Raw genomic sequence first — 13,119 nt, 5'->3', positions numbered from 1 at the left:
TTTCACAAAATCTTTTTTAAAAGTTAATAAATCAATTAAGAATAATTTTCCTTAAGTTAAGTTCAATTTGTTCTAATTTACAACAACAAAAGAAGACAATTAATAAATGGTTTTTTGTAAATAAAAAAATATAAATGGAAAAAATAATTGTGTTTATGTGTTCCACTAACATTGAGAAAGTTTGTGTGCATTTTTTATACCCTAATTTTTGCCTTACTAATTTGCGTTTACACACCTCTGTAAATACCTATGCACAGTTGGTGGACGAAATATTTTACGCAGTGAAAAGTTTTTTTTTTAATATTTTATTAAGATTATTAAATTAAAGTTAAAATAAGATTTATTTTAGTTTTATTTGTGAATAGAACTTTTCAACAAAAAAATGAAAAAAACATTTATTGATCAATTTCTGATAAAAATCTAGACATGAATACTACACAGAGAAAAATTATTTGCATTACTCAAGTACGAGTGAAATATTCGTATTTAATGCAAACGTTTAAAGAATTCATTTAAAAGACGTGCGTTAAATAAAAATACTCCTATTTGGAGAATACGATTAACGAATTCGTAAAATTCACCTCTGAACCTCTTATTTTAAATATAATTTAACTCTGAATATATTGGTCTGATTTGATAAACTTTTTCTTTTGAAAACCCTATTATATATTCTTTTTCAAATCAATTTAATGTAATGTCTGTTTTATTGACGATATTTCATTAAGTTAAAATACTGTCAAAACAATAAACTTTATTTTAAAGATTTTGTAAAAAATTCTGTTTAAATTGGGTTCAAAAATTACCTGATTTTGATAAACTTTTTTTTATTTTTTTTTAGTCAAATGAGATTCATCAATTTATCTTGTTTCAAGATTAATTCCAATGTTTAGAAAATTAAATATTCTAATAGAATTTTTAAGTAAAACCTCGGAAAATATTTTAAGATGGCTTGAAGTAATTTCAATTAATCTGATATTGATAAAAACAATTATAATTAGAATAGAATTAATTGTTTTTAATGGGAATTAAAAGACATCTTGAAAACAGACTTTTTAAATCATTTGACTTGAAATTTTCAATGTAACTCAATCATTATTCTTATCAAAATCTGCTTAAATTCGTTTCAAACCGTTTTTATTCGTGGAAATTAATTGTAAAAACAATTCAATTTTTAAGTCATAAATCGATTAAATATTCTTACTTTTCAAGAAGAAACGTTCTTTAGGATATTTAATATCCTTCTTTCTAATCAAGAGGTTTTTACATGTCGAATATTTTACTAAATATTCGGAATGTGTAGTGAATAATCCGAATATTGTAGTTAATCAGTTTAATTTTATTATCAGAATTTCGTTAATTCAAATGAGGGTTTGATTTATCCTGAAAAAAATCAAAATAGTCGGTTCATCTCACGCTACGATTAATTATAAGCCCCTTAGTCCTGAATTTAGAAATTTTAATTATTAAATAATTTTCTTTAAAATAATTAAATACAAAAAAATATTAATTTACAAAAAAAACAAACTTTTAAAAACAATAAATTGTGAAAAAAATGAAAATTCAATCTGCGTAAAATTTTTTCACCACCAACTGTAGCTCTATATGTTGCATTATTTGCCACTTTATGCACCGTGTGTTTTGTGAATGGCTTTACCACCCCCCCCCCACCTCATGTTCGCCCCCATCCGTTTGTGTGTTCAATGCATGTGCCCACAATGTTTTCATCCCTCGAGCACGCTTCCAGCACCACACACACACCCATCTCCTCCACTGCGGAGCCAAAAAGGGTTTGCACATTGAGTAATAATGTGCCCCCCACTCCTCTAGGCTATCTACCTTCGTACCCTGACGACACTCGGACCCACCTTGCCACCCTCCCACGCGCACCGGCCATGTGTGCGCCACCAGCCGTCTACGAGAGCGTTGGATCAACGTACTGGACGCTGCAGGCACGAAAGCCACCCGTCGAGGCACTTTACTCGACACCCAACAAGCCCAAGAGGACCCCACTGAAGACAACACCATTGGGCTTTGAGACCTTCTTCTCGCCCGTGAAGGAGTCCTCGGTGCGTGAGGAGAGCCCCACAGAGTCTCCGATTGATCCACGCAGTGGTGGCAGTATGCGAACATCGACACCATCGCGTGACACCCCACGGTCACCAACGGTGAAACCCAGCCTGGCTGATGAGCTGCGAACAAAGCTACGAATCCAGGAGGGAGTGCGATCGAACGGGAATAGCCCATCGAGCTCAGGGCGATCAACACCACGGGGAATTTTGGAGCCACAGCAACCGCGGGGACGTCACAGCTGGGCCGCGGATTCCGTTGAAATCCCCCAGACGTGCTCAGATCGCATGGGAGCCCCCAAAACGAGTCTCATGGACTTTAAGCGACTTCTCCTGGCCAAAGCGGGAAAGAATACGGCCGTATCGAAGCCATCAGCTGTGGAGCAGCTGCTGAAGAAGCCACCACCAAAGGTGGATGTTGCGAGTCCCGTGAAACCCTCCCCACTGAATACGAGTCTCAAAATCCAGGATCTCAGTGGATCACCGAAAACCTTTGCGAGTCGTCGAATGATACGTCAGGGGAACTTCGGGGGGTCACCGGCTAAGGGAGGGCTAGGCGGTGGGAAGCACATGTCCCCACGATCGGTCAATTGGCGCCTCAACAGTGCCACAAAGCACGATGTGATGTCCACATCAATCCCAGAGGCCAACAGCGAGGAGGACAACTCATCCAGCCCCGGAAGCTCAACACGACGTAGCTCAATGGCGTCCACGGATGAGGCGCCGCCGGTGGATATCAAAGCGGAAACGAAGAATGTTGTGGAGGAGATTGTAAAGATGAAGGACAACATCTTCCTCAAGGCGGAAGAGAATAATTTCATGAAGCACGAAATGGTGCAGAAGACACCCACCTATGCATCCAATCGCAGCCAAATGCTCCAAGCTCAGCGAACGCAATTCCTCATGGGGCTCAATCCCGCTGCAGCACCCCCCAAAGGTGCTGCCCGACAATCCCCGGAGCCAGTGGCAGCCAAACCACCGCCATCACTCGAAACAGCCCTCTGATTGAACTCCCCACCCGCAACATTTCCGCAATAATTCGTAGACTGTTTTAGAATAAACCTAACTACCTATTTTATTCGTTAAGGGCTCCACGTGAGAGCCCCCCACACGAATCCCTATCAAACTCTACTTTGTTGCTACTTTCCCAATTATAGGATAGTTTTTATTCTTAGAAGAGAAAGCATTTTAATATATTATTAAAAAAATGATCAATCCTATGTAGATTTAATGACGTAACTTATTTATAAAGTAAAACAAAATTAAGGTAAAAAAAAGGAATTTATTGACCATCACATTCGGATCAACATGAAAACTGCCACAACATACACACAACTGCCTTATTTTTCGAATGTCCTGAATTTTACACAAGATATTAGATTCAACAGGCAAATCATGAGCAGAAAATTGTATTTAACAGAAAAAATAGACCAAGAAATTTAAATTCTTTGCTTAAGGAATTTGTGGAGAGGGAATGAAAAGCTTTTCAGGCGATAGACTTTGTAAGAATGTGAGAAAAAAGGTTCATAATCGATTGTAAGAAGAATGCTGCATTTATTTGATTTTTAAGGTTAGAAAAGAGACCGTTAGGACGCCATTTTTGACGCCAGATGATTTTAAAAATAATTTGCTAGAGTATTTAAGAGAAATTTTAAAAGGAAGCATTTAAAACAAGCATTTTAAGATAAAATAAATACTAAAAAAAAAGATCTGAGAAGCTGGAGAAGCTGGAGAAGCTAGTTACTTCACCACGAGGCAACTAAGAATGATGCAAAGGAGTTGATAGAAACAGGGGATATGTTTAACATTTGGAGGATTGAGTTTCTAACCTCAAAACTTTGACCTTGATTTTCTCTCAAAAGAAAATGTTTTTCCAAGTTTTCTTTCGGCGAACTTGAAGTAATTGAACTGCCCTACATAAAGATGTAGAATTTGTCACGAAATATTAAGTAGATTTTAATTCTGTGGCGCTTGAAAAAAGTCGAAAGCCTCCAAGGGTTAAAGATCTAAATATGGCTGAGTTTATCCATCTTTCTATTTGAGTCGATTGATCTTGTAAAGCTTCCTAAAATTAACCAAATTCTCCACCATTTTGTTTTTTATAGCTAATTGTTTCAAAGATGCGTCCTTTGGTATCATAACAATCAAAATGGCGGCTTAGAAAATGTCGAATACATAGAAAAGAAGATGGCGTCACTTCCAAAGTCAAAAAATCTAATTTTTATTCACAAAGATAATTTAAAATAATAATAAAAAATGTATATTTAGCATAAAAAAGAAATGATACATGAAAATATTCAAAAAAATTTTGCTTCTTGATAAATTCTTTTAAATTGCATTTCAATGATTTCAAGACTGTTATAAATCTTCATTTTATGCATCTTTAATGCTTCTAATTCATGATATTCAAGATATCCTTAATTCATTTTAATATTCTTTGTTAAGAAAAAAGGGAAGATTAGAAGGGATTTACTCACTACTTCAACTTTCAACTGCAATCTCTGGTTGACTGTCCTCCTCAGCAGGACTCTCCACAGCTAAAATCTCGTTGTCTTCATCATCTGTTGAGTCTTGATCGCTTTCCTCCGTTGATCCCAGCCCAGGATCGCTATTTTCAGACTCAGAATCGCTGTTCTCAGACTCATGATCACTGCTCTCAAGTTCCTGATTGCTGCCCTGATCTGCGGCTGCTCCAGCTCCTTCCTCAACTACATCTTCCTCAGCCAAACTTTCATAGAACTTTTCCTCTCCTGATGCCTCAGTCCCACCTGATGCTTCGTCTTTGGCTTCAGAAGATTTCTTCTCGGGAACTTCTGCTTTAAGTTTGACATTTCCACTCACAGAAGTCTTGGAAGCTTCATTCTTCCACAAATTATTCCACGACAGCCCATAATGAGTTAGCCGCTTAATCATAACGCTGCGATGCTCACTTTCCTTCAACTTCTTCAAATAGTTCGGATCTGGTCTCACCAATCGCCCACGGATGCAGTACTTGGTGTAGAGCTCAAACAGTGCCAGATCAGCTTCCTTTCCTACCCTCTGGAAGCATTTTACTCTGTACTCCATGATCTTCTCAGCATTGTCGCGATTTGACATATGAGCCGTAGATGCAACAGTGAAAGCTGCAGCAGCAGGCAATTCACTGAATTCCAGATTCTCTCCACCTCCATACGCACTCTCATTGATGCACTTCAGCAGATGAGCTATGTCGTAGGTTACGCCAAACTTCTCCTTGAGCTCCTTGTGGAGATCAGTCACAGAACCGCTGAAAACATTCCCGGCCAATGGGAAGAGCAGGTACTTCTCCTTGGCAGCCATCAATTCAATGACTTTCTCCATTTTCTTCAACGCCAGGAGACTGGCTTGTCTGATTGTAAGATGAATCTTCCCATTGATGGCTCTTGGATTCCCCGTTACAGGTGGAGCATCGCGATTCTTGAGGAAGTGCACGTACACACGATTTGTCACCTCTTTCCCAGCCTTGTCCATGTGGGTGAGCTCCATAATCCTCCTCGTTTCAGTATTACTCACAAGATTTGATGCTGGACCCACTTCATAGAGGATCTCCATGGCAAAGGTACGGGATACTTGAAAATCATCGGGATCAGTGAGCTCGTCCGCGTAATCCGGACATATTTTCGTGAACTCCCTCTCGAGTACTTTCATGTCATACGCAGCGATCTTCGTGGCTGTTGCAAGTTCTTCGGCAGACAAACCATCCCTCATCATTTTCATAACCTTTTTCTTACCCTCCCGGAAATTGTAAAAAATCCATCCTGGTGGCTTCTCCATCGCTCCAAGAAGCTTCCAACTTTCCTTTTAGAGAAGTTTAAGGCTTGATTGTACGGCAAACACGATCAGGAACTCACAAAATCCTACAACACAAAAGGAATGTTGTGATCTTGAGTCTATAAAATTCCTCAAGAAGTTTCTAACCTTACTTTTATGGCGTTGTTTTTTTTTTTCAAAATTTCCGTTAAAGAGGTTAAAACTCTCCTTGATCTGCCGTTTTCTGATCTTTCAAGAGCTCTTTTAATGAGTTTTATTCACAAATTCTTTGCAATATAACGTAATTCTTTCACAAAATTATGGAAACAAAGGATATTAAGACAGAAAAAAATCATTCCGTTGATCACACCCAGACTAACAATAAAGTTCGTCAAAATGGCGTAGTGGCATCAATTTTAACTCTTCGGAAGCTAAGCACAGGTCTGTCAGGTCTCTTAGGTCTATCGCCTGAAAATTTCAAATCATTCCCAAAATAAAGAAAAGAGAGCATTTTATCTATAAAAGAAAAATATCACATTTTTATCCATGTTTTATGAGAGTCTATAGCTAAAGGAAAAAAATCGTCAAATTTACTGTAGAGAAGCTTTTGTAATTTGTTTATTTATTAACATTGTTGTATCGTCTTAATTGCGTAAGATAGGATGCAAAAAATATTATGTAATTGTATCTTGAAGAAATATACACTATCAACGAACAAGGAGGGTTGTTTTATTTGCTTCCGGAATTATGTTAAAAAAGGATCATTTTCATCAACTTTCAGGTTTTGTGAAAAAAGGTTATTTTTCTTTAGTTTTGAGATTACACACGAACCAGATAAGGTAAGTACCTAAAATATATTTTTTTAATAAATGCTTCAGTTAATTTTACTTCAACAGAACCTAAGTATCTTTCTTAACAATACAAAAAATTACTAAAACTCGAAAAACACGAATAAAAAATTAAAAAAAATGTTTAAAATTCTTTATTAAAGATCATTATGTCTTCGATGTTTCTTCTTAAAATTCCTAAATCTTGTTCTTCATCTCATACTGTTAATAAAATTCAAACTGTTCAAACTTAACAAATAAAATATCATCATTATTCCATCAATTTCCTTAATGGTTTAGCTTTCTTCATCTAAGGATATGTTTTCTATTTAAAATAAATCTATTTCTCTTTTAATCTTCAGAAATGTCTAAAATAAAATTAAAATTTTGAAAAAAAAATCATTCAAAGGGATAATGAAAGGTGAACGAATGATGTGGGTGGTTTGCTCATCATTTTATGCATCAAGAAATGATTCATCATCACTGCTGTCGGCTGTTATGTACTCTTGATCACTGATGTCGGTTTCTGCTGATCTCATGTCTTCGTTGCTATCCTCAGAATCAAGCTCCTCATCTTCTATCCTTGTAACTCCCAGCTTTGTGTTTCCTCCTGCTGCATGATCTGACTCTCCCTGCAATGCAGTCAGTGGTGTCAGAGCTTTATCCGGGCCGATTGATCTAAAATGCTGCCCCACAGTGGTGTACTTTAGAAAGATCTCAAACTTGGCTACATCTGCCTTCTTCCCATGTAACATGTATCTCCATACCCGTCTCCTAATGATGGCCATTGCACCGAAGCGATCTCTCATATTGGATGTGGTTGAAACAGTAAAAGCTGCAGCACAATGCAATTCGCTGTAATCCAGATTTTCTCCTCCGTCATACACGCTCTGATTGATGATCTTCACCAGGTGTGCCATGTCATAGGATACCCCGAGTTCCTTTAGCTCATTGTATAGAGCAGTAATAGGTCCCCGGAAGTTACTTCCAGCTAGTGGAGTCATAAAAAGCCCTCCCTTTGCAAATGAAAACTCCATTGCCTTTTCCATTTTCTTCAGTGCCAGAAGCCATGCTTGCTGGAGCGTGAGATGAATCGTTCCATCAATGGCACGGGGATGTATTGTACTTTGTGGTGGGTATTTCTCGAAAATATGTATGACAACACGATTCCTCACAACATTCCCGTAGGCATCCTTATTGACCAGCATCACAGAGAATTCTTTGTCAACATTTCGAACCCAGCTGAACTTTGGGCTAATTTCAAAGAGAATTTCACGTGCAAAGAACTCAGAAGTTTGCTGAACATTCCCATCTTTGGGCTCCACCAAATAGTCCGGACAGACTTTTGCAAACTCCGTCTGAAGCATATACATGTCACACATAAGTTGCCTCTTATTTTGCCAATGTTTTTCTATATCATAGGCACTTGGAGTATCTCTCTGCATCATACGGATGCACAGCTTCTTGGAGTCTACGAAATTCTGCAACACCCATTCTTCCGGATCTGCCATCTCGATGCAGGAAGAGATCTTAAGTCAATTTCAAGTGAAAGAGATTTAGAGATCGGCAAAAATCCTGCAAAATAACAAATATTGTGATTCACTGCAAAAGGACGCCAAAATATTTGAGAGAATTCTAACCTCACTTCCGTAGGCTCACTAATTTGAACGATTTATTGCCTTATTCCGAAGAAATCTCCTATTTGTGGTGAATATGAAACGAATTTCCTTCACATAAAGTTATATGAGAAGTTTGTATGCAAATTGTTGAGCTCCTTCCACGAAAAACAATCAATTCTGTGCGAAATATCAACAAATGGCAAAGGACGCTGTCTGAATGAAAATAAATATGGCGAAGTATTTTTAGGTTGAAAAATTAGGAATTAAAAAATCATTTTTTTTTTATTTTTCAAAACTAAGAAATTTTTGTAATCTACTCAGACAAGTTTCTAAAAAAAAAATCAGAAAATTGAACAATCTCCTCAAAGATCTCATAAAGAGAAAGAATCCAGTAAAAAGTTGTAAATGTTGGAAACTGAAGAAAATTGTGAAAAAGTAAAAAAAAATCCGAAAAGCCCTCCAATATTCCGGTGAACGAGATACCGTTGAGAAAGACGCTCAAACTGCGTCGAAAGCTTCGGAGATAGTTGTTTTAATTCGGTTGGATTAAGACGCGGATCCCCTGCCGACGCTTCCGGAAGGAGTTCTGTGTTCCTAAAGTCTCAACATCTTTCGTTGGAGAAACTTGTTTCAATTTTCTCAAAGTTCTCAAATAATTTCTAACAGATTGGTTCTATTATAAATCTTATTGGGTAATATGCAAAATACCTCTGGGGTCTGTCCCGTACCCCTCATGGCAATACGAAGGTTAATAAAGTATTCAAAAGAAAAGTTCAAGAACTTTTTATTAGAATCGAGAAAATTTCATTTATTTTCATTATTTCACAGTTCTTAAGCATAAATTATGCTTCAATACATTCGATTAGATTGTCTGATAAATCTAAATTATTTTCTTAACTCCTTAATTCTTAATTTTAATTCAAGAAATCGATCGCTAAAAAATCGTTTAGTTAAAGAAAAATGCATTTCTAACAATAAAAAATTCATAATAAGGATCTTTAAGGATTAATTCAGAGTTTGTCTTTCAATTAAAACAAAATGATCTTCAAATAAAGGAAAAGAGAGTCCTTTTCGTCATTTTATGCTTCAATTAAAGCATCTTGATCCTTGTTTGCAGAAGAGAACACCTGGTTGCAGATATAGCACCGCATAACTGCTTCAACTGGAAGCTCCTCATTTGTGCCTTCAAGAGCACCAGGAGACTCCACATCTCCACCAACTGCTCCCTCCTCATCCTCATCAGCTTCCTGCATCACTGAGGCAGTCAAAGGAAATGCATCAAGCTGCAAATTAGCATTCTGAAGCTTCCTGCGAATGGCGTAATTCGCAAAGACCTCAAACAGTACAATATCCGCCTTCTTCCCTGCCTTCATGAAGAACCATATTCTGCCCTTAACGATTTCCATGGCACGAGCACGGTGCATAAAAATCGTCGCGACAATGGAGAGTGCAGCAGCCACGTGCACCTCACTGTACCGCAGATTCTCCCCACCTTCGTACGAACTCTGATTGATGGACTTCACCAGGTGCGCAATGTCATGCGGATAGTAAAATTGCTCCTTCAGCTCCTCGTATAGCTCCGGAATTAACCCATTAAGGCCATGCTCAACCACTGGGGTCAGTGGATACATCCCATTGGCAACTGAAAAGTCAATCAGCTTCTCCATTTTCTTCAGCGCAAGAAGATAGGCTTGCTTGATCGTCAAATGGATCACACCGCGTGCTGCTTTGGGACGCAACATATTGTGGGGAACATTCTTGCCCGTGATCATGTGCAAAAAAGCTTTGTTCCTGTGAATCCTTCCCTTGGCATCCTTGTAGATGAGCGGAAACATCTTAACGGTGTTCCAATTGCGACTGCAAGATGGGCCGATATTGTAAAGAACTTCAATGGCAAACAATTTGGACATTTGATGGGTATCCGCATCGGCTGGCTCCACACTGTAGTCCGGACACAACTTGACAAACTCCCTCTCAAGTACCCGCATGTCGTACATTCCTGCATTGAATGGCTGGGCAAGTATTTCCGGCGGTACACCGGTCTTCATGAATTCAATCACCATCTTCTTGCTTTCCTCAAAGTTCATCAAGATCTCATTCACATTTGCTTCCATAATTGTGATTTTTTGGTTCACTAGAAAGGCAGAGGAGCGAAAAAAAATCCTGAAACAAATCAAAGAACTTCCTGAATATTTTTCTTCATCACTTGAAACTTTCTAACCTCACTTTCTCAGAGTTGATTTTCAGGTTCTTTTTTCTTGAGGAAATCCCCTATTTTTCCGGATATACTGCAATTTGCAGCCTCTTTGTATGTATTCTGCTCACTATTGGTGGTTAAACACCGTGATTCACGCACGAAAATTCAAGAAATTCACGCAGGGAAGATAGGAAAAAATCGCCTACTACGCGCTATTTTTTTTAACCCTTCAACGTACGAGAAAAAAACTTTTTTATTAATATAATTGAAACTGTTGTATTCAAGCGGGATTCTCTATTTTCTTTCTTTTGTTTCGTTTTTATTGAAATTAAATTCTTTTCAAAGTTAAAAATGAATAAAATCTTGATTGAGGCATTGAGGTTAAATATCCGTTAAAAATCTAACTTGAAAAGCTGCAAAAGGACGCTACGATCCGGAGAATGAAAAGCGGAAATAAATCTTCTGTTCGGTCATCCTGAAAGGACTACGATGACACATTAATCTCCCTGCTCAAAGCAATCTCGACAGATAACTATAATTTATACGAGGTAAATTGTCGCTTCGCTCCAATTTACCTCGCCCCGCTTCGCGGGGATTTGTTGCGCTTCGCGCAAATTTTAGAGGAAAAAAAATTGTGATGGTTTGATTGAGGCCACTTATAAATCCCGAAAAAAAATTTGCAATGAGGAGAAATCATTTTCATACAAAATGTCAGGCGCCAAATTCAAAAATTTGCAAAAACTGCATGAAATCTCTATGGGGGCTACCTGAAGGGGGGCTTTGGGGGGAAAATGAATACGGCCATCTGAAACCGCCTGTTATAAGGAGCCTCTGTACCAAATTTCATCGCGATTGGTCAAACGGTGTGGATTTGTATAGAAAAGTCGGAACGACGATTACCAACAAACAGGCCTTTCTTTATTATATAGAAGAAGATTTGAGAACGAATAATAAATAAAATTGACCACCATTTTGTTTCTCAATCGCCATGATGAAATGAAAATTCAAAATCAGTTAAATTCGTTTATTTCATATCAGTTTTTGGTCAGTAGTTAACATTATTTTGACTAATTCAATGAAAAACTTGATAAGATTCAATTAAAATTTTAAGAATTAAATCAACAGAGTCTAGAAAAAAAAACTTCTTGTTCGCCATTTTTTAAACTTCCAAAACAACATCCTGGCTCTTATTCTCGGATGAAAACACAAGATTACAGATATAGCACTGCATAGCTGCTTTAGAATCCTGTTGGGTTGATTCAACTGGCTGCTCCTGATCGATTTCGTCTGCTGCTTCGGCATCTTCATCTACGGCGCATATGTACTCCAGTTGGGTTGATTCAACAAGAAGCTCCTCGTCCTCTGACTCAACTGGCTCCTCGATCTCGTCTGCTGCTTCAACATCTCCACCTACGGCTCCTTCATACTCCAGATCAAAAGCTGGCCTGTCCACTGTTGCGTTTCCTTCACGAAGAGCCAATTGTCCTATGGTGGTGTACTTGGCAAATAGCTCAAATACATCAATGTCAAACTTCTTTCCTGCCCTCAGATAAGTGTTCAATCTACTCTTTATGATGTCTTTTGCTAAGTCGCGGTTCCTTAGATGTGATGTACTGGAAAGATGTAACGCTGCAGCTGCGTTCAAATCACTATATTCAAGATGTTCTCCCCCACGGTACATGCTTTGGTTGATTGTCTTCACCAGATGGGCTATGTCATAGGACACCCCGAGACCCTTAAGTTCTTCATACAGATCAACAACTGATCCGGAGAAGACATTGGCAGCCAATGGAGTCAACAAGTACTCTCCCTTGGCAGCTGACAGTTCGATGAGTTTCTCAAACTTCTTCAGTGCCAAAAGGCATGCTTGATCAATTGTAAGATGAAGCAAACCATCCCTTGCTCGTGGACGCGTGTTAGTTCTTGGATCGTTTCCCTTCCCCATATAGACAAAAATGCTATTTTTCACTATTCTTCCATTACTTTCAAGGCGAAATCTCAGACGCTCCCTTGTATCAACGCCTTTCCTTGACTTTGGACTTAGATTGTAGAGAATATCCAGTGTAAGTTTTTTGGATATTTGAGAAGCATTCGCATCAGTGGGATCCTCCAAGAAATCCGGACATAACTTGACAAATTCCCTGATGAGTTCTTCCATGTTAAACACAACATTCCGTTTCTTTGGAAGATCAGCGTAAGACAAACCATCCCTCATTCTCATCATACTCTTTATCATTTCCTTGCCTGTTGCAAAATTCCTCAACTTAATATCTTCATTGAGAGCCATTGTTTTGGTGGAGTCTTCTGTTTCTCAATGTGGTTGGACTACAAAAGTTCAATTTTCAGGACTTTACTTCTATTTCGTTGTTTTATAAACGCCCCAAAAAGTAACCCTAACCTAGCTTTTATCAGCTCTTCTAATTTCTTTCAAATCTTTGGGGAATTCCTTCTTTTCTTACCTTTTCAACGACTTGTAGTCTCTTTAATATTTCTCTCGATTACAATATTACGTTTTCGCATGCAAAAACACTCACAAATTCTTCTTATTTAGGCAAAAATAAAAATCTTGCATCAATCTGAAAACATGGAACACTCACAATTGCACTAACGGTAATGTTTCAAAAGAGTGACAATTGCAGTGT

At 38.0% G+C, this 13,119-nt stretch overlaps 3 protein-coding genes across 4 annotated transcripts in view; 1 reads left to right on the top strand and 2 right to left on the bottom strand.

Moving 5' to 3' along the window:
• Positions 1 to 6,552, top strand: part of LOC129787215 (mucin-2) — a 94,758-nt gene extending 88,206 nt beyond the window's left edge. For both annotated transcript variants that reach the window (XM_055822602.1, XM_055822603.1), the window contains exon 7: positions 1,828 to 6,552. In XM_055822602.1, the coding sequence (XP_055678577.1) occupies positions 1,828 to 3,071 (1,244 nt within the window). In that variant the 3' untranslated portion in view covers positions 3,072 to 6,552. The remainder of the gene's footprint in view (positions 1 to 1,827) is intronic.
• Positions 6,553 to 9,061: 2,509 nt separating this feature from the next.
• LOC129787214 (uncharacterized) lies at positions 9,062 to 10,931 on the bottom strand. The gene is made up of 2 exons (XM_055822601.1): positions 10,507 to 10,931; positions 9,062 to 10,443 (listed from the first exon to the last, which is right to left on the bottom strand). The coding sequence occupies exon 2, from the start codon at positions 10,392 to 10,394 to the stop codon at positions 9,360 to 9,362; it is 1,035 nt and encodes a 344-aa protein (XP_055678576.1). The 5' UTR covers positions 10,395 to 10,443; positions 10,507 to 10,931; the 3' UTR covers positions 9,062 to 9,359.
• Positions 10,932 to 11,487: 556 nt separating this feature from the next.
• On the bottom strand, positions 11,488 to 13,099 carry LOC129787212 (uncharacterized). The gene is made up of 2 exons (XM_055822597.1): positions 12,937 to 13,099; positions 11,488 to 12,802 (listed from the first exon to the last, which is right to left on the bottom strand). The coding sequence occupies exon 2, from the start codon at positions 12,762 to 12,764 to the stop codon at positions 11,637 to 11,639; it is 1,128 nt and encodes a 375-aa protein (XP_055678572.1). The 5' UTR covers positions 12,765 to 12,802; positions 12,937 to 13,099; the 3' UTR covers positions 11,488 to 11,636.
• Positions 13,100 to 13,119: the final 20 nt, after the last annotated feature.

The sequence above is a fragment of the Lutzomyia longipalpis genome, chromosome 1, assembly GCF_024334085.1.
Source record: "Lutzomyia longipalpis isolate SR_M1_2022 chromosome 1, ASM2433408v1".
Taxonomy (NCBI): Eukaryota; Metazoa; Arthropoda; class Insecta; order Diptera; family Psychodidae; genus Lutzomyia; species Lutzomyia longipalpis.
This window is presented reverse-complemented; position numbering and strand designations above follow the sequence as displayed.